This window comes from Mandrillus leucophaeus, unplaced genomic scaffold, assembly GCF_000951045.1.
Source record: "Mandrillus leucophaeus isolate KB7577 unplaced genomic scaffold, Mleu.le_1.0 Scaffold167, whole genome shotgun sequence".
Lineage (NCBI taxonomy): Eukaryota > Metazoa > Chordata > Mammalia > Primates > Cercopithecidae > Mandrillus > Mandrillus leucophaeus.
The window spans coordinates 4,226,694-4,254,642 of NW_012101665.1; the positions used below are offsets into that span (position 1 = coordinate 4,226,694).

Below are 27,949 nucleotides of genomic sequence, written 5' to 3' on the forward strand. Positions count from 1 at the left end.
ACTCCTGTTCTAGGAAAAGTAAACTGGCTTATTTAGAAGTTTGCTTGATATTGCTTGCATGAGCAGACTTTAAAAAAAAAAAAAAAGAGAAAGGAGACAGGTAGTCTATAGAAAGTTTCCCTGGTGATCATTTATCTCAACAACACACAGAAACATGGTGTTACCTGTTTCCACCCATGCTCCCCTGTGCCCATCCATTCATGTCAGAGGGGGCCTGATAGGCTGGGTTGGCCTGAGACTGTTGCATCATGGGACTCTGTGTATGTGCCATTCGGGGTGACATAAGTGGGCTCTGGGGAGTCGTAGCCCCAGTAAAGCCTGGATCAGGTTGCTGACTTATTCCTTTAAAAAAAAAAAAAAAACAGAAACAGAAATTCAAAAGAGACTGTTAGTTGTATTGTAGAGACTGGTGGGAGGGAAAGAACATTCCAAATTAGGCATGCATAAAAAATTACTTTCAAATACATGATTGTGTACTGATTAATTACATACATTTAAGAAAGATTCCAAGCTCAGATAAAATATGGAGAAAATAAAATCTCCATACTGATTCCCCCTAGTAGTTAGATGGTGCCTAGGAAGCATTAACCATCATAGCTAGAGTTAGAAAGAAAAAATGCTATTCTTTCTTCAAATTCCTTTCCAAATCAAGAATGGGTCACATATTTTGATCAATGAGAAATACATACATATATATATATATATAAATATCACTGCAAGTAGATTGTTTAAATTAAGCAGATAATTATTATTTTGACACAGGGTCTTGCTTGCTCTGTTGCCCAGGCTGGAGTGCAGTGGCGTGATCATAGTTCACTGCAGCCTTGACCTTCTGGGCTCAAAGGATCCTCCCATCTCAGCTTCCTGAGTAGCTGGGACTACAGGCAGGCATGACCATACCCAGCTAATTTTTTAAATTTTTAGTAGAGATGAGGTCTCACTATGTTGCTCAGGCTGGTGTTGAACTCCTGAGCTCAAGAGATTCTTGGCCTCCCAAAGTGCTGGGATTATAGGCATAAGCCATTGTGCCTGGTCAGATTGTTTAAATTAAATTTAAATTGGATTAAAGTTCAGCTATATATCAAAAGTCAACACATTTGAATAAATTTTTATTGAATTAGCTGAAGCCATTCCATGAGATAGATCCATCTTTAAAAATAAATAGCTGTATTCATGGTTAGCTTGTTTTCTCTTTATAAAGAGCTCTGCAGTACTTTAGGGCTATCCAAGATTAGCAAGAATAAGAAAAAAATTAAACGTATGCTTCTTGTTCAGTTTCGAGGCAAACAGAATTTAAACTAAAAGAAAAGAGAACTTTCAGCAGACTTTTCTAAATCATCAAGAAGGAAATAGAGAAAGGAGCTGGGAAATGAAGGAGGCAACTTCTTAGAGTATTTTGAGGATGGTATTAAGTACACTTTTGCATAGAAAACTTGTAAAACATGCATATTTAATTAATATTTAAATTAGCCACGAAAGAAAAGCTTAAGATCACATAGAAAAAAGCTGCACATTATCTTTCTGTTCTTTAAAGAAACAGGAGACTTGGATTTCGGCAGCAGACTTCACAGTTATTTACGGATAATTGGCAATGGGTAGGGAAAGTCATTTTGAATATTAATGTAAGCACTTACTTTATCAATAATTCAACCATTAACTGAACATGACATGCACACAAATATTAACGTTGATGACATTACACACTGGTATCTCTTAAGACTGACATTAAACAAATCAATATGAAGAGAACTAAGAGGTCTCCCACAAGAATTACCTATTCATTAAAGATCTGGTATAATCTGTAAAGTATTTTTCAAAAGTCACAGAATGTCTATAATATTTAAATTTATAGAGGTCTTTTTACATTTTGTATCTATTGATTTGTTTAAGTCAGGCTCAGAGGCTTTCAAATATACAAATAAAAATATATATGCACTTGTAGACATTGACACAAACAGATACATCCATACACACTCTCATACAAGATAGACACCGTCTATGCACACACACTTACTTCGGTCATTCTTAAAGTAAGACCTGCACTCAGAGAAAAGGAGGTACCTGAGCTGAGGGCCTGGAAGGTACTGTGCTGGACTTGGGGACTCCTCACAGGCCCCAACTGTCCTCCCAGGTTTCCTATCATTCCCTGGTTAGCCAGATTCATCTGGGAGCCATGCAAAGAGCTGTGAGAGAGGAGCTGTGACCCAACACTGGGGGACACTGGGGAGAAAGGATTGGTGAAAGGTGGTGGGGATGTAAGTCCAGTACCGTAGTTTGGAGGAAATGGAAACTGCTGTGCATTTGCCTGGGGAATCCGAGGGTTGCTCATAGTTGCTGGCATACCACTAGGAGCCACCATGCTTGGTGTCATATTCAACCCTTGTCCTCTCATCATCAAAGTTCGTTGCTGAACTTGCTGTTGCTGATGCATCTGTCTCTGTCGAAGATGCTGGTTCAGAATTTCCCTCTGTCTCTGGGCCAGCATCTGTGCATTAATAGGTGCCTGAAATCAGGGGTGATACATGGAGGAAAACGTTTGGGACAGACACATATTAAAAAACAAAGTGAATATTATAGACCGGCTAACAAATGGTACTATCGTCTGTAAAATTATTTGGAAAAAAATTACATGAAAGGAATAACTCAGTTGAACAACTGGTAATTGAGAACGTGAGCTTCTAAGTTCTAAAGACACGATTATTCTGAAGCTTTGCTATGACTTAGCAGAGTTAAGTTTGATGCTAATATCAATTATATCATTTTGTAAGGACACAATTAACTAAAGGATCTCAAAAGAACACAGTCCTTTCTATAAGAAGACTGTAATATAAACCCTGAGGATGGTAGCATAGAGTCTCATTCAAGAGACTTTGAAATCTATAGAGAAATAAAATCACTGGGACAAAAAGTGACGTGGTGCACTTCAGAAAAGGCTGAACAGAGGCAGAAGGAAAAGGGGGAGAGTGGGGAGAATGCCTGATAAGAATGCACACAGACCAAGTCAGAGGTGGAGGGTGGATAGGGAGGAAAGGCGGGATGGATGAAGGGAAGGGTTCCTGGTGCTTGCTGTCAGCGAGAGGCATGAGGCTGCTAAGATACCATTGATCCTCATTTATGAATTCCACATTTCCGAAGTTGCCTACTCAGTAAAATTTATTTGTAACCCCCAAATCAATACTTATGCCACTGTCATGGTCATTCGTAGACATGAGCACAGTGGTAAAACATTTCAGATATGCAATGTGCACACTTCCAGCTGAGGTTGAACAAGGCAACACTTTGCCTTCTGGTTTCAGCTCTCATACTGTAAACAAGCGTCCTCTTTGTGGTCTATTTGGTGCCAAGATTTTTGCATTTTTTGCTTTTCCTGTTGGTGATTTTGTTGCTTAAACTGGCTCCCAGGCATGGTACTGCAGTGCTCTCTAGTGTTCCTAAGCGCAAGAGGTGGTGATGTGCCTTCTGGAGAAAATAGGTGTGCCAGATAAGCAAGCACCATTCAGGCCTGAGTTACAGTGAGTTCTTTAAACAGAAACACACAAAAAACAAGGTTATGTGTTGACTGGATGATGACAATGTTGTGACCAGAGGTTTGCAGGAACTCAACCCTGTATTCCTCCTAAGAGCAATAGTTTAGTGTTCTCTAATTCAGTGTTTGCAGTAACTTTATGTAGCACAACTTCTTAGAATAACAAGAATTGACTGTACCTGGCAATAAAAATGGCAGTGATTAGAAGGGAAAAATGTAACATACTAGTAGGTAACTGGGTGACAGTACAGGGCCAGTGTACTGATCTGGATCCACATCTACTAAGTTAACTTTCTTCAGAGAGGAAGAAATGACAAAAGTAGCTGCATGCATACAATGATAATAGCTGGTATGCTGCCTTACCTGTGTTGGTACTCCAGGCCTCAGAGTCAAGTTCACATTGGAAACATTGCTGATTTGATTCATAAGTGGCTGGCGATTCTAAATACATACAAACAGGATGAATACATTTTAAGAACAGAATACATTTTACTTTAAGTTTCCCAAGTAACTGCCCTCCCCAACCCAGTATCTGTACGTTGTTGGACAGCTGTGCCATCTCACATCATCTTCCCCACATCCTCCACCCAGCACCCCTGGCTTCCCAGGTGCCACTGAAGAACAGACCTGCTGTGCTTGGAGGCGATGCTGAAGTTGAAGTCTCAGTTGATTTGGCTGGTTCTGCACTAGGCCCGTGGGCCTGAGGCCCGGTCTGGGCTGCATACGGAGTGTGGCATAACTAGGTCGCTGTCCCATGGTGTGAAAGTTTGGATCTTGCATGGGAGAATAGCTACCCTGGGCCATTTGTGCCTGAGACGCATACTGCTGTGGGAAAACAGGCGCCTTCTGCTCCAGCATGATGTTGGAATCCTGACTTGAGAACTGTTCTGGATCTACTGCTTGGCTCTGGAGAGAAAGTCCCAAATAACAAACAAATAAATTAAACCATGAAAACAGCAGAGTCAATATGAGGCTGTTTTCTCTCGCTGTCATACATTTGAAGCTTTTTATACTTTTTAATATTACACTTACTACACAAAGGTACCTTTAGCTTGACTCCACTTATCTTTCTAGAAAATGGCTCTGCTCACAGTTCCGGTTACACGAGGACAGAAGCGGGGGTCACACTGGACTCCTAGCAGCACTTCTTCCAAGGGAAGGGGAAAAATGCGCCAGGACTACAGAATGCCTCCTACCCACTCCACCAATCATATTGGCCTGGACTTTCACGTGCAAATATCCCCCGGAAGTGTTATGTTTTTTGATTGATTATTCATACCTGTAGAGTTCATTTTGATTAGATAACCTCTTTGGCACCTGACTGGAATCAGCAGATGCAGTGTGGGGTATGGACCATCATTATCCTGATTTTATAGCTAACAAAAATGAGACTTAAAGATATGAAGTGAATTGCAACAAGCCCTATTCAGCTAGTATGTGGTGGGGGTCCATTTCAGTTTGTGATTTGGGATCTGAGCTTCTCACCAGTGTGACGCGCTGCCTATTACCTACTTTACTGTTTTCTGTGCCTGTCAGGATTCCCTACATGCCCCACATTTTGCCATCATCCTCTCATTACCTACTAGACATGGTTTATGTGTCTGTCACTCTTGACTTTTTTTTTTTTTTGAGACGGCGTTTTGCTCTTGTTGTCCAGGCTGGAGTGCAACGGTGTGATCTCGGCTCACCGCAACCTCCGTCTCCCAGGTTCAAGTGATTCTCCTGCCTCAGCCTCCCGAGCAGCTGGGATTACAGGCATGTGCCACTACGCCCAGCTAATTTTGTACTTTTAGTAGAGACACAGGGTTTCTCCATGTTGGTCAGGCTGGTCTCAAACTCCCAACCTCAGGTGATCTGCCCGTCACAGCCTCCCAAAGTGCTGGGAATACAGGCGTGAGCCACAGCGCCCAGCTACTCCTGACTTCTTAGGGCTAACCTATCTACCTGGGTCAGAATGGGACAGGCGAACAAACCCAGAACTTCCCCGGGCTCCAGGACACCTCAGACCAAGGTGGCCCTGAATGTTTATGTGCTGAGGGGAAAGGTGGACCTGGCTGATTCTCCTTTTCCTTCTACTTCTAGCAGTAACTGCTACAAACTTAATGGTATACAGGAAGAAAAGGCTCTAGCAACAAATAAAGTCTTTCAAGCTTTCCGTTTTTTTTTTTTTTTGAGGCAAAGTCTTGCTTTGTTGTCAGGCTGGAGTGCAGTGGCGCGATCTCGGCTCACTGCAACCACCGATTCCCCGGTTCGAGCAATTCTCCTGCCTCAGCCTCCTGAGTAGCTGGGATTACAGGCGCATGCCACCATGCCCAGCTAATTTTTGTATTTTTATTAGAGACGGGGTTTCACCACGTTGGCCAGGATGGTCTTGATCTCTTGACCTCGTGATCCACCCACCTCGACCTCTCAAAGTGCTGGGATTACAGGAGTGAGCCAACGCGCCTGGCCTCAAGTTTTCTTTAGCTCAGTGGTGTCCTAGGCCTTCTTGAAAACCGTCTACCCATGTAGTGCTGGAGCCGCCCGGAGCCCTGAGCTCTGATCAGCACAGCCCTAGGGCCAGCCTGTGATAGCCAGGGGCCCACTGCCCTCCCTATGTTAATTCTAAACATGGGGATGGAGCCTAAGCAGAGGAAACAATTCATTGCTGAATTACTGCTCTAACTACACACACAAAACTATCTCAGAACTTAAACGTGAATATGAATAATTTGCATTCTATACTTCCCTCAACTCTACCTAATAATCATATTTCTATAATTCAGTTTCATGACAATGTTATAATGATGGTGGATTTGATGAGACAAAACAGAAATAACAGAAATGAGTGAAAAACGGACTAAAAATATTAAATGACACGACACCTGTTTTGATAACATTACAAGTCACTCAGCAACTCCACAGATCACATTTTAAAATGTCACTTAGACAAACTCAAGGATAAAATAGTACTGAGTGCTAAATTCTAACTATCACTGAAGACAAAGCAAACCAGTCACACAGGAAATATTTAAACTCCATTTTCCTTTCTTAATTTATTTTAGGTTATATCATGTAACCTCAAGTCATTTCTTTCCATTCTGCTGTTTTCAATATGAATAGATAAGTCATAACTCCCACCTGTGTCTGCTCAACTGTGGGAATTATGATAAGACTAATTTTAATGTTTCAGAGAATTCTCCAATGACTCTGCATCGCCTTTCTCTCAGAAAGATGATGACACGTCATATGGCCAAGTAGTAGACTGGACACTGGCAGGTACTTTTTGACAGTAAGAAATAAAGATGATTCATGCTAAGTAAGGAGGAAAACAGTAACTAGAATGAGATGGTTTTTCTGGGTTACTCTTTACACAGTAAGCCAGGCTGCACTGCTTCACACAAAGTTAGCTGTGCAGCCAGTTCAGATAGTGTTTTGTTCTTTCAAGGGACTGTGTTAGGTTATTTATTATATCATTCCTATCAGGTACTCTAAAAGTAGGGACTTACTTTTTTATAGTAATCAACTAATTACTTGGAAGAAGAAAGCTAAATAAGCTCACTAAGATTAGTTAACTTTTTTATATTCCCATTTGCGCTTAAATATCCCCAAAATTATGGTGGGCTAAACCATAAGTGAAAGGAACTGTAGCTAGGACTACAGGTGTGTGCCACCACAACTGGTTGCTACATTTTATTTTCTCGGTAGAGACAGGGTTTCATTATGTTGCCCAGGCTGGAGTGTAGTAGCTTTTCACAGGGACAATCATTGCACAGTACATCCTTGAACTCCTGGACTCAACCATAAGTGAAAGGTTGAGCCCACCATTTTTAAAGGTAAAAATGATGAAAGAGTTGCAGCTACCTGTAAAATGACTTCTGCTAACTTGTGTATGTGGAAAGTATTCTTTTAGCACAAACAGCTTCCTATCACTGGCCCACAGGTGTGAAATGAATGCAGTGGTCACGACTACAGACACTCACACCAGCTGGAAGCCCAGAGGGAAGCGTCCTAGGTCACAAGGCAGCAATGTGCTGTTTGTGGTTTCTCTGTATCTTGTGTGTCCTTCCCTATCAGCAAGGATGGACACCAGGTGAACTGGACTTGAGTTTGTGTCTTTCTGCTAACTTGAACTGTATGCAAAGCTCATTCTCAGTGCTCTCCATTCTCAGGCAAAAGTTTACAGGGCCAGCCTGTTTTGAGGTAAAAAAACAGTATATTCTAAAAAGCAGACTGTGGAGTAACTGTAAACAGCAAACGGACACCTCTGTGCCCATGAGAACGCTTGGCCCCCACCTGCTGCCCTTCTGCGCATACCTGGCTGACCAGTTCAGGTATTCCCAAGGCTCTGTCAATCTCCTCTAGGCCATCAAAATTCCGCAAGGCCAGATAGAGCTGGTCCAGAAGAGCTCCCTCATCACTCGGAGACTCAGCTGCAGGATGTGGACACAGCAAGTCATCTGGAGAACTGCCAAACGGCTGCCTGTAAAGATAGAAATGTTATCTTGGGCCAGTGGAAAAGCTAGTTGATCAGAGAACAAATTTTTTATCTCAAAGGTGAAAGTATAAATTGACTTCCAGGGTCGTTGCAACAAACTACTGTACCAACTCAACAGAACGAAAGGATAGTCTGAAATATTCGATACACTTTATTCAGTGCCCAATACAGGCCAGACACAAATCTAGACATTTAAGGTATGATTTTTATTTCTATTGGTCTCACTTCACGGCTTGCAAAGCTGAGGCTTGGTGAGGTGAGGTCCACATGGATCTGTGCAAGTCCAGGGCTCACCAACCTACACTGACTGCTCAAGCATGTAAATATTTACTTGGCATTGAAGCAACCAAAGGACTTTTCTGCACTTTAGTAGGAATCACTGATTGACTTAAGATTCTTACTCTACAGGAAGCTGTGATGACCCACTTGGGAAAGACAGAGAACTAGAGGCATCAGAGCTGCACTAATTTTCTTGAACTCAGCTGCAGCTAGATTAAATTTGGCTGGGCTGATAGGAAATTTCTTAGTCATGCACAAGCAGGCCTTGAAAACATGTATTTTTCTCTGAGACAGGGTCTCACTTCATTGCCCAGGCTGGAGTGCAGTGGTATGATCATGGCTTACTGCAGCCTCGACCTCCCGGGCTTAGGTGATCCTCCCACTTCAGTATCCAAGTAGCTGGGACTACAGACACGCACCACCACGCCTGGCTAATTTTTTGTATTTTTTGTAGAGATGGTGTTTCGCCATGTTACTCAGGCTGGTCTCGAACTCCTGAGCTCAAGCGATCCACCCACTTCGGTCTCCCTAAGTGCTGGGATAACAGGTGTGGGTTACCACACCTGGCCTGAAAACATTAAAACCCTCAAGAAGCGTATCTGTTAGCCTTCCTGCATTAGGTACATAAGGAAAGTGGATCATGAACATGCAAATTATATTTGTTATTATATAAGATAATTGGTGATAAAATCAGAACACCAAACTCTAGATTACATGGTACATACAACTCCTATACATTTAAATTAACTGTCAGAGTAGAGGAGGGGTGTGTGTGTGTGTGTGTGTGTGTGTGAGTGTGTGTAGTGATGCCACCATGGCTCACTGGGCTCAAGTGATCCTCTGGCCTCACCCTCCTGAGTAGCTAGGACTATAGGTGTATGCCACCACAACTGGCTGCTGCATTTTTTTTTTCTGGTAGACAAGGTTTCATGATGTTGCCCAGGCTGGAGTGCAGTAGCTTTTCACAGGCACAATTATTGCACACTACATCCTTGAACTCCTGGGCTAAAGGAATCCTTCTACCTCAGCCTCCTGAGTAGCTGGGACTACAGATGTGATGTGTGCCACCAATCTTGGCTAATTTTTATAAATTTTTTGTAGAGACGGGGTCTTGCTACATTGCCCAGGCTGGTCTTGAACTCCTGGACTCAAGCAATCCTCCCACCTTGGCCTCCCAAGTGCTGGGATAACAGGCGTGAGCCACCACATCTAGCCTAGAGGAGGCTTTTAAAAAAGAGCTTCTGAGTTGCCTGAATACTAAAATGGAAAATGGTATTTGTACTTTACCAAAAGTCTATTTTATACTCTTAGAGTCACTATATGATGTTTTGGAGAAAATAAACTTTTATAGATTAAAAAACAAAAAGTTTATAGATGAGCAAACTCATTCTTAAGCAAGTGAGAATAAACTTATCAAGAAATGAAGTTACCTATTAACACAGTTCAATACGCCATGTGGTTTTTAAATGCTCTAATATGCTATTTTGGCTTAGAATCCTGAAACACTGAAGTACTAGCACTGAAACCAATAATTAATTTCAAATGGTCATAAAGGAATGCATTAATAACAACTTATTCTGTCTACTCACCTCTAGCAACTTGGAAATTGTCCAGCTGAGGGTCCCTGGAGGCCACTCCTCACCTGCTTCCCTGACTTCCTGGCTGCAGGAGCTCCTTATATTTCTGAGGGACCCACCCAGACCCCTGAGAGGCAGGTGCTCTTCCCACTCCTGCCCCTTTCTTGTCACTACTGGGCTTCACAAAGTCACACATGCTGGGAGCTTGCTGACTCTTTCCTCCTGCTTCTCTACAGCCCACACTCTCCTAGAACTTTCTTTAAACCAAACGTGATCAGACTGCTCCACTACTGCTACACTTAGGGAGGGGGAGGAAGAAGCAGATGCAGAAAAGCAGTCAGGAGAGGGAGAAACCACTGAACTGTCTGCCATGATAGCAAAGAGGGAAGGAGATTCCTCAATGAGGAGAGGCCAACAAACATGAATGTGGCAGGAGTTCCATGAAACAGTTCAAGTTAGTCAAGAGTAATGTCAGCTATTTACCAAATTCTCTTAGGCAGCGACCTCATTTCCTAAAAATACTAGTTAAGTTAGGCATTAAAGGATTTTCTTTGCCTAGATTTTGTCATTTTCAACTTGTTTCTTTGGAAGCTGCATTCATATGCAACCCTCCCATCCCAAATGTATTCAGTGATGGCAGGCTCGTGTGAAATCTAATGCATGCAGGTGGCACAAGCAGACTTTCCAGCCTCACATCTGGCGGAAACCCACTGTCAGAAGGAGGCAGGCACTGTCTCGTGCCTTTGTAAGACCACTCCACCCTGACAGACCAGCAATACAGCCAAATACGTGTTAACAAACAACTAAAACAATCATTTGAATTTAAACAATTTCCTACATCATAAAATCACTTTTTGTTACATGCTTTTCTTTTTCAATTAAAAAAACCCCAAATGAATGCAGAGATTAAAAAGTTAAAACAGTGCATCCAGGCTGTCCCATTTTGGTCAAGGCCCTCTTCAACACAAGCTGGGACTCTCAGGACACTTTGCCAACAACTTTCCTGCTTGCATGATATCTCTGATTCTAATACGATGCTCTCAGGTTCACATTCCCAAAGCACACTTTACTGAGCAAACAGGCCCTCCTCAGAATTCTTATGTGGTTCTTCAGCTCTCCCAGGAAAATGCCCCTGGAATGCGGTGGTAGTGGTGGTAGAATTCAAGGACACATGCCTTTGATAACACCTAACCTTCCGAAACTTAATGTTCATGCCTTCCCTGTGAGCCCCAGCTATCAGGGGCAGCTGATCTTTCTCCAAAAGATGCTACACATACCACCAGAAAACCAAGACCTTGTCATTTACCCCATCCTTCCCATGCGCTTCTCCAGCTGAGGGTCTACTTTCCATTGGGGCGCCACCCATCTCCTCACAGACCGCCCTGCTTTCTCCTCTCAGCATTAAACCACTTACTGTGCTATGCTGAATTGATACTAACAATTTATGTTAAAAATACAACTTCACACCATGCTCACAAGGGGCAAGCATTGTATCCTCTACCTCTTTTTGGCTCAGTGCTTGAACATAAACACAGTATACGTGCAGTAAGTTTCTAGTGGATGAAAACAAAAGGTTCCTGATTTGACTGAGCTACAATACATTAAAAACCACTTTTATATTCAGAAATACATACTGTCTTGTGGCTTGGTGTTACAAATTTGGGCATATCATGAGTGGTATCACTTCCCTTAGAGATGTCATAATATGCTTGCTAACAGAAAAAAATACTGATCCAGACTCCCAATCCCAACTTTATAAATGGCCACTAACACAATGAAGAAATTATTTTCCTACATTTTGGGCAATTATATATAGTTACAACCTGGATAGTATCTGACAGATAAATATAATAAATATAATATTAAGACGAGAATGGAACTCAGAGTAATAAAGGGAAAAATAACACAGGCCCCAGGCTGGTGCAAAATAATAGGTAATAAACAAGCAGAGAAGAGATCCTGATATCAATAGAAATCCCATACCTTAAAGTCTACATGTTTATTTATGGACTAGTAGGTCATTAAGTATGGGAATAAGAAGGAGAATTAGGTCAAATTCTCAGCATCTGTTTGAGAAACCATAACATTACCATTTCTTCACTTTTCAAAAGTATTTTCAAAATTCTGCAAAAAAGCAGCAGCTACTGAATGATGAGAAATAGTCAACAAAAGAAACTTTACTTACAGATACATTTCAAACAGGAGAAAATCAAATTAAAATTGTGAACTTAGGCCTGGCACGGTGGCTCACACCTGTAATCCCAGCACTTTGGGAGGCTGAGGCAGGTGGATTACCTGAGGTCAGGAGTTCGAGACCAGCCTGGCCAACATGACAAAAGCCTGTCTCTACCATAAATACAAAAATTAGCCGGGCGCCTGTAATCCCAGCTACTTGGGAGGCTGAGGCAGAAGAATCACTTGAACCCAGGAGGTGGAGGTTGCAGTGAGCCGAGATCACGCCACTGCACTCCAGCCTGGGCAGCAAAGTGAGACTCTGTATCAAAACAAAAATTGTGAACTTAATGCAAAAGGAAGTCCTTCATGAAAGACAGCTATTGTATTTCAAGAGAAAACCCCTTTAATAAAACCAACAGAAATCTTTAAAAAGTCATCTATAAATTTTGACTATATTATAAAGAACTCTTTTATATACCAGATGAATGAAGGAAAAAAAAAACCCATAATGGAACTAAAAGTGGAAATTAGCTATAAATAAATGAATATGTGAATGTTACAGATTTAAGGGCTAAACTACTATCTTTTTGAAATGTGTACATAAACTAAGGCTGGATTCATCAAACATTAAAAAGCCTGTTCCTAAACATTAACTGTGATGCTTATAAAGGGGATTTTTAAAAAGCACTGCTCTTCTTTTATTTCAAAAGAGAGACATAGTTAGAACTTTTATTACCCATTATTTCTGAATTTCTATGACAATAAGATTACCATAAAGCTGGTCGTAAGTTTCTTCCACACTGAATTATTTAAAATAAAAATGTGAGAGTGGCTAGAAAAACTGAAATAACTTTAAAGGTAATGAAAATGTTTTGTTTTGTCCACACAGTGCTTATGCAAAAAACCTAACTGATGGCAACGGAAACGACATGCTAGGGCAGTGCTGAGTCACAGACACTTGCACAGCAAACTTAACATGCTGACTCTATTACTGGACCAAGTATAATTCTGGACTTGCTTCCTTTTTTTTTTTTTTGAGATGGAGTTTCGCTCCTGTTGCCCAGGCTGGAGTGCAATGGTGCGATCTCGGCTCACTGCAACCTCTGCCTTCCGGGTTCAAGTGATTCTCCTGCCTCAGCTTCCCGAGTATCTGGGATTACAGGCATGCGCCACCATACCTGGCTAATTTTTTGTATTTTTAGTAGAGACAGGGTTTTTCCATGTTGGTCAGGCTGGTCTCAAACTCCCAACTTCAGGTGATCTACCCGTCTCAACCTCCCAAAGTGCTGGGATTACAGGTGTGAGCCACCGCGCCCGGCTCCATTTTTGTTTTAACAGCGCTCTCCTCCTATTTGGGCAACACTAAAAATCCTAATTTTGGGCCTAGTTCTTCCTAAAAATTAATCTTTGACATTTCATCCAAAAACAACTATCAGGTGGTGGATTTAATTATTATACATTTGTCCTGTGTTATATTTAACTTTCCATGGAAATGGGTGGGTTTCTAACATATCAAATAAACATATCTAGAAATAGCCTACCATTCACTGACATCATGAAATCAGAATCAAAGAACAAGAGGGACTGTGAGAAACCACCATCTCCAAGTATGACAGCAGTTCCGAGATCAACAGCAATGGCTATCTACCTGGGGCGCGCTTCCCTGTCTACACAGCACGCGCCTCCCACTGCCCTTGGTAGCCAGTTTGGGATGAGCCACGCCGCCTGCCTGAGGTTCTTCCTCTGTCACCCAATGCCTCAATTCTACTCACAGCAGTCCTTACTCTGGGTCTGTGATGTGCAGCTTTTACCAGCTGAACTGGCTTCCTGTCATCTCTGCCATCTGAAATCAGACCTTTTCTTCAAGACTCTGAAGCCTTCTCCAAGCATCCTGGTTGGATAATCTTCTGAAACGTGGCTTATGATTTTTATATTGAACACTACCTCAATATTACAGTTATCAGCATACATATTTTATTTTCCATCTAATTTGTAACTTCTTTAAAGGCATGTCCTAGGTCATACTGATTTCTGGATTCACCCCTCCCCTTCGTGCACTGCGTAGTAGATAATATAGTCCAAATAAACCAAAACTGGTCAGGCACCAGCTACTCAAAAGGAAAAGATTAATTTCTGGACAGGTATAAAATAACTGGCTACCCTAGGTGCTCAGGACTCACCTGTTTTGGCTGGCAAAAGATGCCTGGTCTATAGGCAGGATGCTTTCAGGCCATGGGGCAGTCTGATTTGGAGGAGCTTGTTGCTGGCTATACTGAGGTCCCCCCATGTTCATCTCTAATTCAGATGGCCCTAGAAACGGAGAAGAAAAAAATCTTACATCTTTAATCAAGGAAGCATTTATTTCTGCTATGCAATATAAAGTGAAATGTCTGGTTTATGAAAAAGGGAAAACACAGAAGCAGTAATAATTAACTAGGTGAAAATAAGAAGATAAAATTCTGATTCTGAAATAGAAGTCAGTAAATATGAAGGCCATTTCAGAGAATATCTAGACAAGCAGTTCTAAACCTTTAGCATTTAAGACTCTAAATACTCAAAAAGTTTTTGTTCGTGTGTGTTACATCTTATTGATATTTACTATATTGGAAATTGAAATTCAGAAATGTAGATTCATTTAAAAATCACAATAAATGAATTATATGTTAATATAAAAGATTTTTTTTCTAGATCCAAGTGAGTGGAATAAATAAGATTTTTGAATGCAAAATTAAAAAAATTCTTTTATTGGCATTGTTTTACATTTCTGCAAATAGCTTTAATGCCTGGGTTAATGGAATAGAGTGAAATCTTGTTTTTGCATTTCACCTGTTGTGATATCATATAGCATGTAAAATTTCTGGAAAACTCTACCATACGCTTGGGCGATAGTAAGAGTGAAGAAGGCAACAGTGTTTTAGGATTAGTATGAAAATAGTTTGGGCCTTGCAGACACTTCCTGACTGGGAATCAGGGTGCTGGACCATGTTTCTAGGAAGCATGTCGAGACTGCTGGCTCCTGAACGTCCACTAACTGTACTTTAGCTGGCTCCCTTACCAGAGCAAGAGCAGAGCAGAAAGGAGGCCCAGACAACCCACACATGCTCTTTCTCCGAAGTTCTTTGAAAGGCTTTAAAGCCAATGGATGGCGCGGTGGCTCAAGCCTGTAATCCCAGCACTTTGGGAGGCCGAGACGGGCGGATCACGAGGTCAGGAGATCGAGACCATCCTGGCTAACACGGTGAAACCCCGTCTCTACTAAAAAATACAAAAAACTAGCCGGGCGAGGTGGCGGGCGCCTGTAGTCCCAGCTACTTGGGAGGCTGAGGCAGGAGAATGGCGGGAACCCGGGAGGCGGAGCTTGCAGTGAGCTGAGATCCGGCCACAGCACTCCAGCCTGGGCGACAGAGCGAGACTCAGTCTCAAAAAAAAAAAAAATTATATTATCGGCCGGGCGCAGTGGCTCACGCCTGTAATCCCAGCACTTTGGGAGGCCGAGACGAGCGGATCACGAGGTCAGGAGATCGAGACCATCCTGGCTAACCCGGTGAAACCCTGTCTCTACTAAAAATACAAAAAAATTAGCCGGGTGTAGTGGCGGGCGCCTGTAGTCCCAGCTACTTGGGAGGCTGAGGCAGGAGAATGGCATGAACCTGGGAGGCAGAGCTTGCAGTGAGCCGAGATCGTGCCACCGCACTCCAGCCTGGGCAGTCGACTGAGCAAGACTCCGTCTCAAAAAAAAAAAAAAAAAAATTATATTATCATCATTATCTGTAGACCTGTATTCCATTCCAAAAGATAATTTTCTGTTGAATTCATGGCTTTTGGAATTTACTAAAAATCAGAGAAACTCAGCTATACAATAAAGCTTATAGAACTGTATTTCCAGCTTAAGAGCCAGATGTTCTTCAATGAAGACTGAGAATAAATTACATTTCTGGATATAAGGTACTATTATGATTTTTAATCAATAAATATTTTTAAATTTCTCATTTAATTTTGCATAGAAATCGGTTTTTAGCATTTTTTATGCTGTCAAATTATACAAATTTATGTTTGAGAACCACTCATTAAGTACATTCAATGTAGTAAGGCAATGTAAATGCCATCTCTGAGAAACAGTAAGCCAAAATATGCTGAACAATTAAATAGGTAAGAAAACTAATGCCAAGTTAGGATGAAAATTCTATACTTTGTTCTACACTTTGTCTTGTCAAAACAACCCTGGCATCTTTTTTTTTTTTTTTTTTGAGAAGGAGTCTCATTCTGTTGCCCAGGCTGGAGTACTGGTGTGATCACAGCTCACTGCAACCTCTGCCTCCCGGGTTTAAGCAATTCCCCTGCTTCAGCCTCCTGAGTAGCTGGGACTACAGGTGTGTGCCACCACGCCTGGCTAACTTTTGTATTTTTAGTAGATATGGGGTTTCACCATGTTGGCCAGGCTGGTTTTGAACTCCTGACCTCAGGTGATCTGCCTGCCTCAGCCTCCCACAGTGCCTGGCATCTTTTTTTGAATTATTTAGCTCTTCCTCATTGTGCAATATCTAAGTATATGAAAAGAACATAAACATTAACTTATTGGAATTATGCTAATGTACAAGAGGAGGGCTAACATGGCAATGATAAAGGACATAATCTCAAGTATGAGTTGTACAGACCACTGATTTTTAAAATATAACAGCTTTATTGAAAGATAATTCATATAACATACAATTCACCTATTTAAAGTGTACAATGAGTTTTAGTATATTCAGAGTTATACAACCATCACCACAATCAACTTCAGAACACTTTCATTCCACCAAAAAGAAACCCATTACTCATTAGGAGTCACTCCCCACTTCCTACCTGAGCCCCTCCCCTCAACTCCTGGCCCTAGGTAACCACTACTTTACTTTCTGTCTCTACAGATTTGTCATTCTGGACATTTCATACAAATGGTATCATATAATGTATCAGACCATCAATTTTAATAATATGTGAACTGTCTCCAAATAGAATTCTAGCAATCCTCACATTCTGTGAGATGTTCTGTAAGACCTTGTAACCTTCAGTGAGGGCCTGGGAGAGTCTGATTTACCAATCTAGGTGGTGGCCCAGGAATCTCCATTTTAAGTTCCCGATATTGTTCTGATGATCACACAGCATTAGAAACCACTGCTGTACCACCGAACTATTATTATTATTTCTTTCTGAGATGGAGTCTTGCTCTGTTGCCCAGGCTTGACTGCAGTGGTGTCATCTTGGCTCAAGGCACCCCCCACCTCCTGGGTTCAAGTGATTCTCCTGCCTCAGCCTCAGCACAGGTGACTCTCACAGCCGAACTCTGTGGTGCCCATTCTCCAGATGGCATGGTTGGGATTACAGGTGCCGACCACCGAGCCCAGCTAATTTTTGTAATTTTAGTAGAGATGGGGTTTCACCATGTTGGCCAGGCTGGTCTCGAACTATTGACCTCAAGTGATACTCCTACCTTGGCCTCCCAAAGTGCTGGGATTACAAGCGTGAGCCACTGCGCCCTGCCTATTTCTTTATTAATAGTGTGACATTATAATTCACTTCTCCCCCAAAGTTGAAATTAGGTAATTTAATAAAAATAAAACATCTCAAAGGTAGTTGGTTCTCTTATATAACCTTTGAGATTCTGATTCCATACAGAGTTCCAGCAAAATCTCACTTATGGCAGCTTCAGGGGAGGATTATCTAAAATGCACATAAGAAGCCTGTCTTGAAAGAACTTATGGAGCTGATCCTCTTGTCTAAGAGAGCATAAAAGTTAAAAGCAAACAGCACTAGAGCCGCCTTACCTATATTCATGACCTGAGACTGAAGCGTCTGTCTTTGGCCAGGCTGGCTGCTGGGCCTCATGGGGATGCTGGCCGCTGGGTTCCGAATCATACCTCCTTGGACTGGCCGGTTCATGGCACTGGTGGTAGCAGCACAGGTGACTCTCACAGCCGAACTCTGTGGTGCCCATTCTCCAGATGGCATGGTAGGCCGAGAAGCACTGCTACCAATCATTCCTGCATGCAAGCCAAAGAAAACTGAGAGATGCAGTAACTGAAAACATATTTAGCATGTATGAACACCAGATGATCTTAGCCTACAAAATAATCATTCTGTAATTCACACTTATCCAATAGCTAATGTTCTCATTGGCCAGATGTGGGCCCTTGGCTAAGAAATAAGAATTGGCAATTACTACACAGTTTTCATAACATGGACTTGCCACTCTTTACAGTTCAGAAAAGCTGTTAAAATTGTTCCCATTTGTACTTAGAAACAGGTGCCGTGGCGTGTGGATAACCCCAACTTCCTTCCTCAGGAAGTGAATCACATTAGCTGATATACACGTCAATGCTTTACTTTCCAAAAGGGAGGTAGAGGCTAAGAGGAACAAGGTAAAAACTGATAATCAATACTCTCATTATAAACGATAATCATAGAAGATATCTTGAAGTCTACATGAGACTTTATCCTCAAATCTCCTTCAGGGTATACTTCAAAACTGACCAAGAGTAGCCTCTAAGTAATGGAGAAATTATAGATCTTTCTGATAATTACTGTAGTTCTTCATAGCCAAGACAAGGGAGTTCCTTGCCTTGTATCCACTGTATTCCTGACTATACAGACCTAGAATGGGTTAGGACAGATTCGTAAAAATCCCTTCCTTTTTGAGGTGTTAAGAGTTATCTGACCACACATAAGAGCGTAATGCTCCTAAGCAGGACTGTGTTTGCGCTGTCCTGGCCTGGCCCCCAGGATGCTGATAATGGTCAAACATTTGCTAAGACTTGATATTCTAAAAGGGGAACTCTTCAAATGAGGTCTCTTCATTTTGAAGTGTTTAATGATGGATACATAAAGGTACTGCTTTCAAATATATGGCTGCTTTCATTTTCTTTAATTACGATAAACAACTAAAAATGGGGTATATTTAACAAATGAACATGCATTGTGGGCGTTTCTTCACTTCTGAAATGAGAATGTGCTGTGACGATGATTAAGGGTGAAAGGCAGTCAGTTAGATTTTAAAAAGTTAAGAGGCCAGGCACGGTGGCTCATGTCTGTAATCCCAGCACTTAGGGAGGCTGAGGTGGGCAGACTATTTGAGCCCAGGAATTCGAGGTCAGCCTGGGTAACATGGCGAAGCCTCGTCTCTATAAAAAATATAAAAATTAGCTGGGCGTGGTGGCAGATGCCTGTAGTCCCAGTTACTCGGGAGGCTGAGGCGGGAGGATTACTTGAGTCTGGGAGGTTGAGGCTGTGTTGAGCCGTGATTGCGCCACTGCACTCCAGCCTGGGTGACAAAGTAAGACTCTGTCTCAAAACGAAATAAAAAGTTAGAAGGGTATTCTATTAACACATATTTTAAAAAACATTTTAAAATTAGATTTGAACTATAGAAAAATATTATGGGAAAAAGGGATTTTATTTTTTAAAAAATCTGTTATCTAAATAATATGACAGGTTTATAGAAAGTCTAGAAAGCAAAAAAGAGAATGATCCATAATTCAACAATAGTACTGCAATGATAACTGGGAAAGTCCCTCTCAATCTGTGTTTTTTTTTTTGAGATGGATTCTTGCTCTGTCGTCCAGGCTGGAGTGCAGTGGCGCGATCTTGGCTCACTACAACCTCCGCCCCCTGAGTTCAAGCGATTCTCCTGCCTCAGCATCCTGAGTAGCTGGGATTACAGGTACATGCCACCATGCCCATTTAATTTTTGTATTTTTAGTAGAGATGAGGTTTCACCATGTTTGTCAGGATGGTCTCGAACTTCTGACCTCGTCATCCACCTGCCTCGGCCTCCCAAAGTGCTGGGATTACAGGGGTGGGCCACCATGCCTGGACCAGTCTATGTTTTTTTAAACAGCGTGAGGGTATTGTATGATCTTCACAGCCTGGACACCAGTGCTCTCTCAGCTGCTGGGATTTTAATACAGGCCTATTCTCAAATTCCTGCAGAAGATTCCTAGAAGAACTCATATCTTCTTGTATTTTGCTGGTAAGCCTTAGTAAGTCATGGCTCCTTTTTCTCTTATAGAACTTTACATAGATCAATATTTTATTTATCTTAAATTTTAAATTAATCTTTATTTATGAATATTTAATGAAATGAATATGACTGACTATATACTTAGTGAAGCAGTCAGTGAACGACACACGTGGCAGGCACCCAATAAATATCTGTTGAAGGAATAAGTTACCTTAATACAGCACAGTTCACAGTTCCCATGAATTCCTTACAAACAACAGAAAGTTAAAAATCTATGTCTTCCCCTTACATTGAATTCTTATATTCAGTTAACTGTCTAAACGGCACTCAGTATGTGTACAGGGATACAGGCTTGACTAAAAATAAAATACCAAGAGTTAAAACACCTACCACTATAAATTCTTCTTAAAAGATTTCTTTCTATGCCTTTGTTTCTAGTGACTCATTGAGACTAAGAAAGAAAGCTATAAACTGTGAGCAGCTCTGCATTAGAAAACCCAGCATCCTGCTATATCCATAATAAAAATATGTTACAGGGTACAGGATGTGGATGTGGTGGCAACAGCAATCAACGCTACTGCAACGACTTCCAATCTGAACTGGATGTAAGCTTGGGAATATAATGGCCACTGAGATAGTGACTATTACCTAGGAAATGTGCCTACGCAAATTGCCGGACACCTGAAATTAGAGCAGATCAATGCCCATACCTGATCACAAGCAACTTCCTACATCTTCAAAAGGGAGCCAGGGACCATATCTGAAAGCTATTAGGCCAGGCATATTACTGTTTAAAGTTCTTTATTTTTAATTAGTACTTTTTGGAATAAGAATTTTATCACCTAGAAGTATAAAAGGTTGGTTGAATTTTAAGCTCTTATTCTGAAATTCTCCAAACACAAATAATCAATCCATAAGAAGTTTTGGGGATAAGTATCAGTAAATTATCCCTGGAATAATTTTATATATACCCTGCAATGCCTAGAACAGTAACTGGGATAGAAGTGAAATAAGTCTCAGCTATAGGATTAATGGTTGGAAACCTCATAAAAGTAACAATCACAGAATTAAATGGTTAGCTCACTGGAAAGGCTTTCCCATATGCCATTCTCACAGTGAAAATCTGTAGAACTTTCTCACTTTCAAATGTTTTCTAACATAAAAAGTTCACTTGAAAAATTCTACTAGTTTAATGTGGATAAATATACCATTAAATAACCCACCAATAAAGTAACAGTGCATTTGAGCCCTTACCTGTGCTATTGTTCCCTAAATTTCCTTGATTTCCTATCATCCCTTGATTACCCATCATTCCTGGCTGAGGTATCACTGAGTAGGGACTACTGTTTCTGATTGGTGGGAAAGGTCCAGCACCAGTTGGGCTTTGCAATGTGATGTCAAGTGGTAAATTCTGGTTTGGCAATAACCTGCCCAGTTGCCCTGGTCGTGGGTTATTAAAAGCTAAGGAGAAAACAAATGAAAATTGAAGGTTAATATAGGATAATGGAAAATAATATTAACAGTAGTGTTTAGGGACAATGTCTGTAAAATGACAAAGGTATGCACGTCAGAGACCAACTACCTAGACAAAAGACAAAATCACAGACAAAAAACACATGCAGCACCCCAAAGCATAGATGTGTGATCTAATCAACTGGTCTCTAATTCTTGACGATCTTGCAAAACAAAACAAAACAAAACAAACACATATATATTATTTACCATATACCTTCCTCACCAATAGTAATATTCATTCATTCATTCATTCATTCTCTCTCTCTCTCTTTTTTTTTTATTCTGAGACAGAGTTTTGCTCTCCTTGCCCAAGCTGGAGTGCAATGGCGCGATCTCGGCTCAGTACAACCTCCACCTCCCAGGTTCAAGAGATTCTCCTGCCTCAGCCTCCCGAGTAGCTGGATTACAGGTGTGCACTACCACGCTTGGCTAATTTTTTTTTTTTTTTTTGAGACAGAGTCTTGCTCTGTCACGAGACTTGAGTGCAGTGGCGCGATCTCGGCTCACTGCAACCGCTGCCTCTAGGGTTCAAATGATTCTCTTGCCTTAGCCGCCCGCCTAGCTGGGACTATAGTCGCGCCACCACGCCCATCTAATTTTTGTATTTTTAGTAGAGACGGGGTTTCACCATGTTGGCCGGGATGTTCTCGATCTCTTGACCTTGTGACCCACCTGCTTCCACCTCCCAAAGTGCTGGGATTACAGACCTGAGCTACTGTGCCCGGCCGTTTTTTTTTTTCTTTTTTTTTCTTTTTTAAAATACACAGTCTTGCTCTGTTGCCCCAGCTGGAGTGTAGCAGCACAGTCGTAGTTAACTACAGCTTTTAACTCCTGGGTTTAAGAGATCTTCTTGCCTCAGCCTTCTGAGTAGCTAGGACTACAGGTAAGTACCACCAGGCCTGGCTAATTTTAAAATTGTTTTGTAGAGACAGTGTCACACTATATTGCCTAAGGTGGTCTCAAACTTCTTGCCTCAAGTGATCTTCCTGCCTTGGCCTCTCAGAGTGCTGGGATTACAGGCATGAGCCACCATGTCTGGCTCCCAATAGTAATTTCAAATATATAACTGTATTTGCTAATTAAACCAATTTTTTTCATGTTATAATATTCAAACTTAGGAGTACTGCTTTCTCACAGCTATGAAGCTATAAACATCTCTTACATACATCACCAAACCTATACATATGTGGTTTGGATATTAGAGTATCACTTCTTAACTGGGCTTTCCTAGGATTAGAATTAGATTAAAAGTGGTTACTCTCATTAGAAGTTTAAAAATTTAAGTGTGAACTCTGTTGCCTAAAGCAGTATTAAATTAAAACTGTAGGGCCCTGCTTACTTTTCAAAGTACAGCTTCTTTAAATTCTAGACACATTTGGATTTGATACGATTTTTATAGCTAGTTGACAAGAATTTATTGTGTACTAAGGACTAGACCAGCATCACGTTGACAACCTATAATTTGTTAACATTATTAAATTTAAAATACTAAGATATTACAAATTACAGCAACTTATTACATAATATCAAGTACTTTATTTTTCCTGAATTATATAAACAGTCTGAAATAGCATATTTAAAAGAAAAAATTCTTAACCATCAATGACAAAAATAAAATATTTTTAAAAATTAGGGCTGAGAATGGAAATTATGTGCATGCTTAATCATGACTTCCTCAGGTTTGGTTATCAGGTTGCCATCAATAATTTAAATACCATCAGGAGCTACAGAAAGAAGAGAAACGGTGAATTCTACATAGTCCTTCATTACCTCCCCTAGGGCTAATAAGCATAGACTGCCTAGTGTGTTTCTTTTTTTTTTGAGACTGAGTTTCGCTCTGGTTGTCCAGGCTGGAGTGTAATGGCATGATCTTAGCTCACTGCAACCTCCAACTTCTGGGTTCAAACAATTCTCCTGCCTCAGCCTCCCGAGTAGCTGGGATTATAGGCGCCCACCATCATGCCCAGCAAATTTTTTGTATTTCTAGTAGAGATAGGGTTTCACCATGTTGGCCAGGCTGGTCTCGAACTCCTGACCTCAGGTGATCCACCTGCCTCAACCTCCCCAAGAGCTGGGATTACAAGCATGTGCAACCGTGCCCAGCCTGTCTAGTGTTTCTTACCCAGTTCTCAACTCTCTGACTTCATGATCTCCCATGATCCACAATTAACTCTCCATTGCCTAAGAAAGAGTGAGGTTTGAGAAGTCACATGCAAATCTTTCTTGTGTGTGTGTGTGTGTGTGTGTGTGTGTGTGTGTTTGAGATGGAGTCTTGCTCTGTCCCCCAGGCTGGAGTACAGTGGCGCAATCTCAGACCGCTGCAACCTCCACCTCCTGGGTTCAACCAATTCTCCTGCCTCAGCCTCCCGAGCAACTGGGATTACAGGCGCCTGCAACCATGCCCAGCCCAAACTCATCTTTCATTTTTCCTATTTCAGAATGGTCAGAAATCACTTGAGAAAAGACCTAGTAATTAAAGACGTTCTATGATTTGACTGATGGTTGCCATTTTTGATCTGAGAACAAATGCCAGGTATTGGCTCAAATTGTATCTGAAAAGCAAAAATCATTGTTTTGCCAATTTAACGCTGAAGAGGTTATCTATCTTTCATAAATTATGGCCTTGCTACATAACAGATACTTGCTTCCATTCAAAACTATCAGACAACTTCAGGTATTAATCAAGTTTGTAAACTGAGTGTTCACAGTAAATAACGAGTTTATCTTAAGCTTACAAAACTTTAAAATGAAAAGATAAAAGATGTTTTTTCTAAACAGACAATTTAACTTAGAATACATTTAGAAACATAAAGTTCCACGTCAAGTGATGTTTATATGAAGATGCCTAAGATAGGGCAAGATTTTTAATGTGTGTAGCCCTTTCATGTATAATAAATACTTTGAGTAGAATATTTTATTATTTTTTTTCAAATTTATTTTTTGTTACTTCCAGCTGAGCAGTTTGGGAGAGTAGAATATTTTAAAATAGTGTATTATCCCTAAAAAAGTCAGCATAGCTCCCAAATGTTCTATTTTTCAGTATTTCATTGTCTATTAAACACATAAAATCCAGGATAAACTCCATGTCTGAAGGTAGTCACTGAAATGAAGGGAAATATGACAATCAGTTGAAGAACTTCATCAATGTAGGTCACATCTCCCTGTCCAGTGCTGATTAAATTAACCCACAAGAGAATGTGAGAAAACCATGCTCGGGAGGATCCATTTTGAATACTGTTTCAAAAGACCAAGACAGTAGATGGTGCTATTTGATCACAAAAACCTTAAAGTGACTAAGCTGGTTGCATCAGACTTCAATAATCCCTGTTTTTGATAGTGATTATATGGAAATTTCTTGGCATAACCAGTCATTTCTCATACTCACTGCTCTGTGAAATTCTCAGTGCTGTTTTCTGGGCTCCAACAGGTGTGACAGGGCTGTTTTCAGCTGTGAGTTGCATGAGGTCATTGATGATGGCTTGCTTGTCAACTGATCCAGCAGGGGCGCCTGGCCTCGTGTCTGGGAAAAGCTGTGGTAATTGACTATTCTGCAAATCATCCAAAATCTCCTCCAAGTTGTCCAGCTCACTGCCAGGCTGTAGTTGACAAACAGAAGAGTTTATCTACTCTTTAGAGTAGACACCACAAGCCCATTTGCAATCATTGACCTAACTGCCATAAGGCACCACAGCCAAATAAAATAGGTAGATTCATGCATACCTCAGGCCTAACATATAATTGATCATCTTTTAAAAAATTAAGTTACCAAAGGACAAGTAATTTAATCTTTTGGTCCTCAATTTCCTCATCTATAAAAAGAGATGGCTGAATTAGAAAGAAAGCTCTCGTTCAGCATTGTGATTCATTGGCAATTTATAAATTCTCCTCTATTTTATGCTTATCATTCAATTAATTATGAGAATGTAGATTTCCAATTAGTTATGAATAGACTATGACTTACGGTCCAGGTCTAGGTTTTATCGTCAAAACTCCCTAAGAAATAACAACAACAAAAGGGAAAAAAACTGGCATATAATGTAATGCAAATTTACACCCAATCAGTATTTAATAAATGGTCATTTCCTTTCAGGATTTTCTTTTTTTTTTAAATCTTTAAAAGAACACAGCGGTGGGGAGAGAGAAGCAAAGTAAGCTTGACGTAACCATGAACTAAGCACTGTCTTTTCAATTTAAGTGGTCCTTTTTTTCTGTTTGGACTTTCAATTTTGGATGACAATGGCTTTCCCAGTCATTTGCCAGGTTAGGTGACAAAGGTAGGGAAGCAGGATAAAAACTGGTTGCCCCCAAAGACAGCACTATTAGTCTAATTATAGAGAAGCTATGATTTTTTTTTTTTTTTCTGAGAAAGGGTCTTGCTCTGTCAGCCAGACTGGCATGCAGCAGCACAAACATTCATCCTCATAGCCTTGATCTCCTGGGCTTAAGTGATCCTGCCACCTTAGCCTCTTTAGCAGCTGGGACCACAGGCATGCACCACCATGTCTGGCTAATTTTTTGTTTTTTTTTTTTTTTTTTTAGAGATGGGGGTCTCATTTTGTTGCCCAGGATGATCTCTGAGCTCAAGTAATTCCCCTGCCTCAGCTTCCCAAAGTGCTGGGATTACAGGAGAGAGCCACTGTGCCTATCTACAGAAGTCATAAAAAATGTTTTCAAGGTTTCTCTTCCATTAAAAAAACCAAAATTCAAGCATTAACATAAGCTAAGTATCACCACTATTTCACACTTAATACTTTTCTTCTATGAAGCTAAACTGGAATTTATTCTAGATTTTACAGATACTCTTTTAAATATAACCAATCTATGTGGCAGATATTTAAAATCAGATAGTGCATGCTAGGATTGCTTTCTAGTGCAGAAAGTAGTATGAACGATTTTTCTTGACGTGCAGGTGGAAAACGTAAGTTAGTTTCCTCAGTCATTGGACTTTGAATCCTTGACCACAACTACTCCTTTCACCTACACTGGCAAATCAAATGAAATACATGGCGTACATCTGATAATGAGTTACACTTAAAGCAGGATGGCTTACATTTTTATCTTACATACAATTCTTCCCCATGCAGAGGCTGGATATGCTAAGATTTCTGCAACTTGCAGCAAATGTAACATCCATAATAGATGTTTTTTGATTGGATTTATTTCTCAAGTTAGGAAGAACAGAATGAAGTGACATTTTATTTTATTCTTCTCAGAGACAACTAGCTTAGCAATAACTGGGAGATCCATTTTCCTAACGCATTGTTAGAGCAATTATAAGACCATTTTTTAGTTAGTTTAGCCACTCAATTCTAACAAAAGAGGGAGGTATCAAATACAGGGGAATTAGTTATTAGTTAGCTGGGTTTCAAAGTTAGCATCCTAAGATATAGACAGTCACAGACAGGCCAAATGATCCTTAAAGCTCTGTAAGAAGGCACCACACTGACTGTCTCCTCCAACGGCAATAGTTTCCTCCAGAGCAGCAGCAAATTACTATTTCTTTGGCTGAGTCCTAAGTGAAGCAGTTTATGTAGGGGCCATGCTGCATTTTAAAAGCCCATAGGTACATGTTCATACTATTAGAGCCACAAGGGAACCAAAACCCAGCAAAGTCATGTCACCCACCTCATGATCACTCCACTACGGCATGTATTCATTGAGTTCAGTGGTGGGCAAAACTGCTCCTACTACTGAAATAACCATTTAATAACCATCTGTTCTTCCAGGAACATAAAACTGACTTTATGTACTTCGAATACATGTGTAAAGCTGACTCCACTGTAATCTTCTTTATCATGTTTTGCTGAATGCATAAGGTATAAACTGATACTCTCAGTATAAACATATATTGCCCTCCAAGGACAGCGCCTGGAACTAAGTAATGGGCACTGAGTCAACACGATGAATTCTTTTAATCATATTAACACATAATTTAAAAAATCTTCCCCAAATCAGTAATTTTTTCATAGGAATTCCTATAATTTCCATTACTTTTTCAGAAAATGTTTCATAAAAATGTGTGGTAAATTTCCTTATACTTGTCATGTAGATCAGAAAAAGGCTCTAACAAACTGAGGTTATATCTGCTCTATGAAACCCAGTTTCCCTACTACAATGCTGCCCTGTGTCGAGCAATTTTAAAAGGTAGAAGCTCCGTGTGTGAGGGTGAGGGAGGTGGGCTATAATAAGTGGTAAGTTGCCTCTTGAGAAAGCTCTGCAGATCACTTTTAAGAGAAATATCCAAAATAAATAGATCCATGTAAACAAAAGTAAAGTATGTTACTTCTCAATGGATACATTTATATTTGCATCAAATCCCAGACATATGTAAAAGAAACTTTTGACAATATATATTAAGAACAGTCTAGACTCACACTTTTCCTTTTTTTTTTTTTTTTTTTTGA

General features: G+C 40.6%; 1 protein-coding gene across 1 annotated transcript in view; it reads right to left on the minus strand.

Moving 5' to 3' along the window:
• NCOA2 (nuclear receptor coactivator 2) overlaps positions 1-27,949 on the minus strand; it is a 326,661-nt gene that overhangs the window by 14,716 nt on the left and 283,996 nt on the right. Inside the window, exons 12-20 of the mRNA XM_011976501.1 lie at positions 24,931-25,141; positions 21,285-21,491; positions 17,839-18,054; positions 14,215-14,344; positions 7,823-7,988; positions 4,154-4,432; positions 3,890-3,967; positions 2,269-2,503; positions 165-342 (exon numbers count right to left, since the gene is read on the minus strand). Coding sequence (XP_011831891.1) covers positions 165-342; positions 2,269-2,503; positions 3,890-3,967; positions 4,154-4,432; positions 7,823-7,988; positions 14,215-14,344; positions 17,839-18,054; positions 21,285-21,491; positions 24,931-25,141 — 1,700 coding nt within the window. The remainder of the gene's footprint in view (positions 1-164; positions 343-2,268; positions 2,504-3,889; positions 3,968-4,153; positions 4,433-7,822; positions 7,989-14,214; positions 14,345-17,838; positions 18,055-21,284; positions 21,492-24,930; positions 25,142-27,949) is intronic.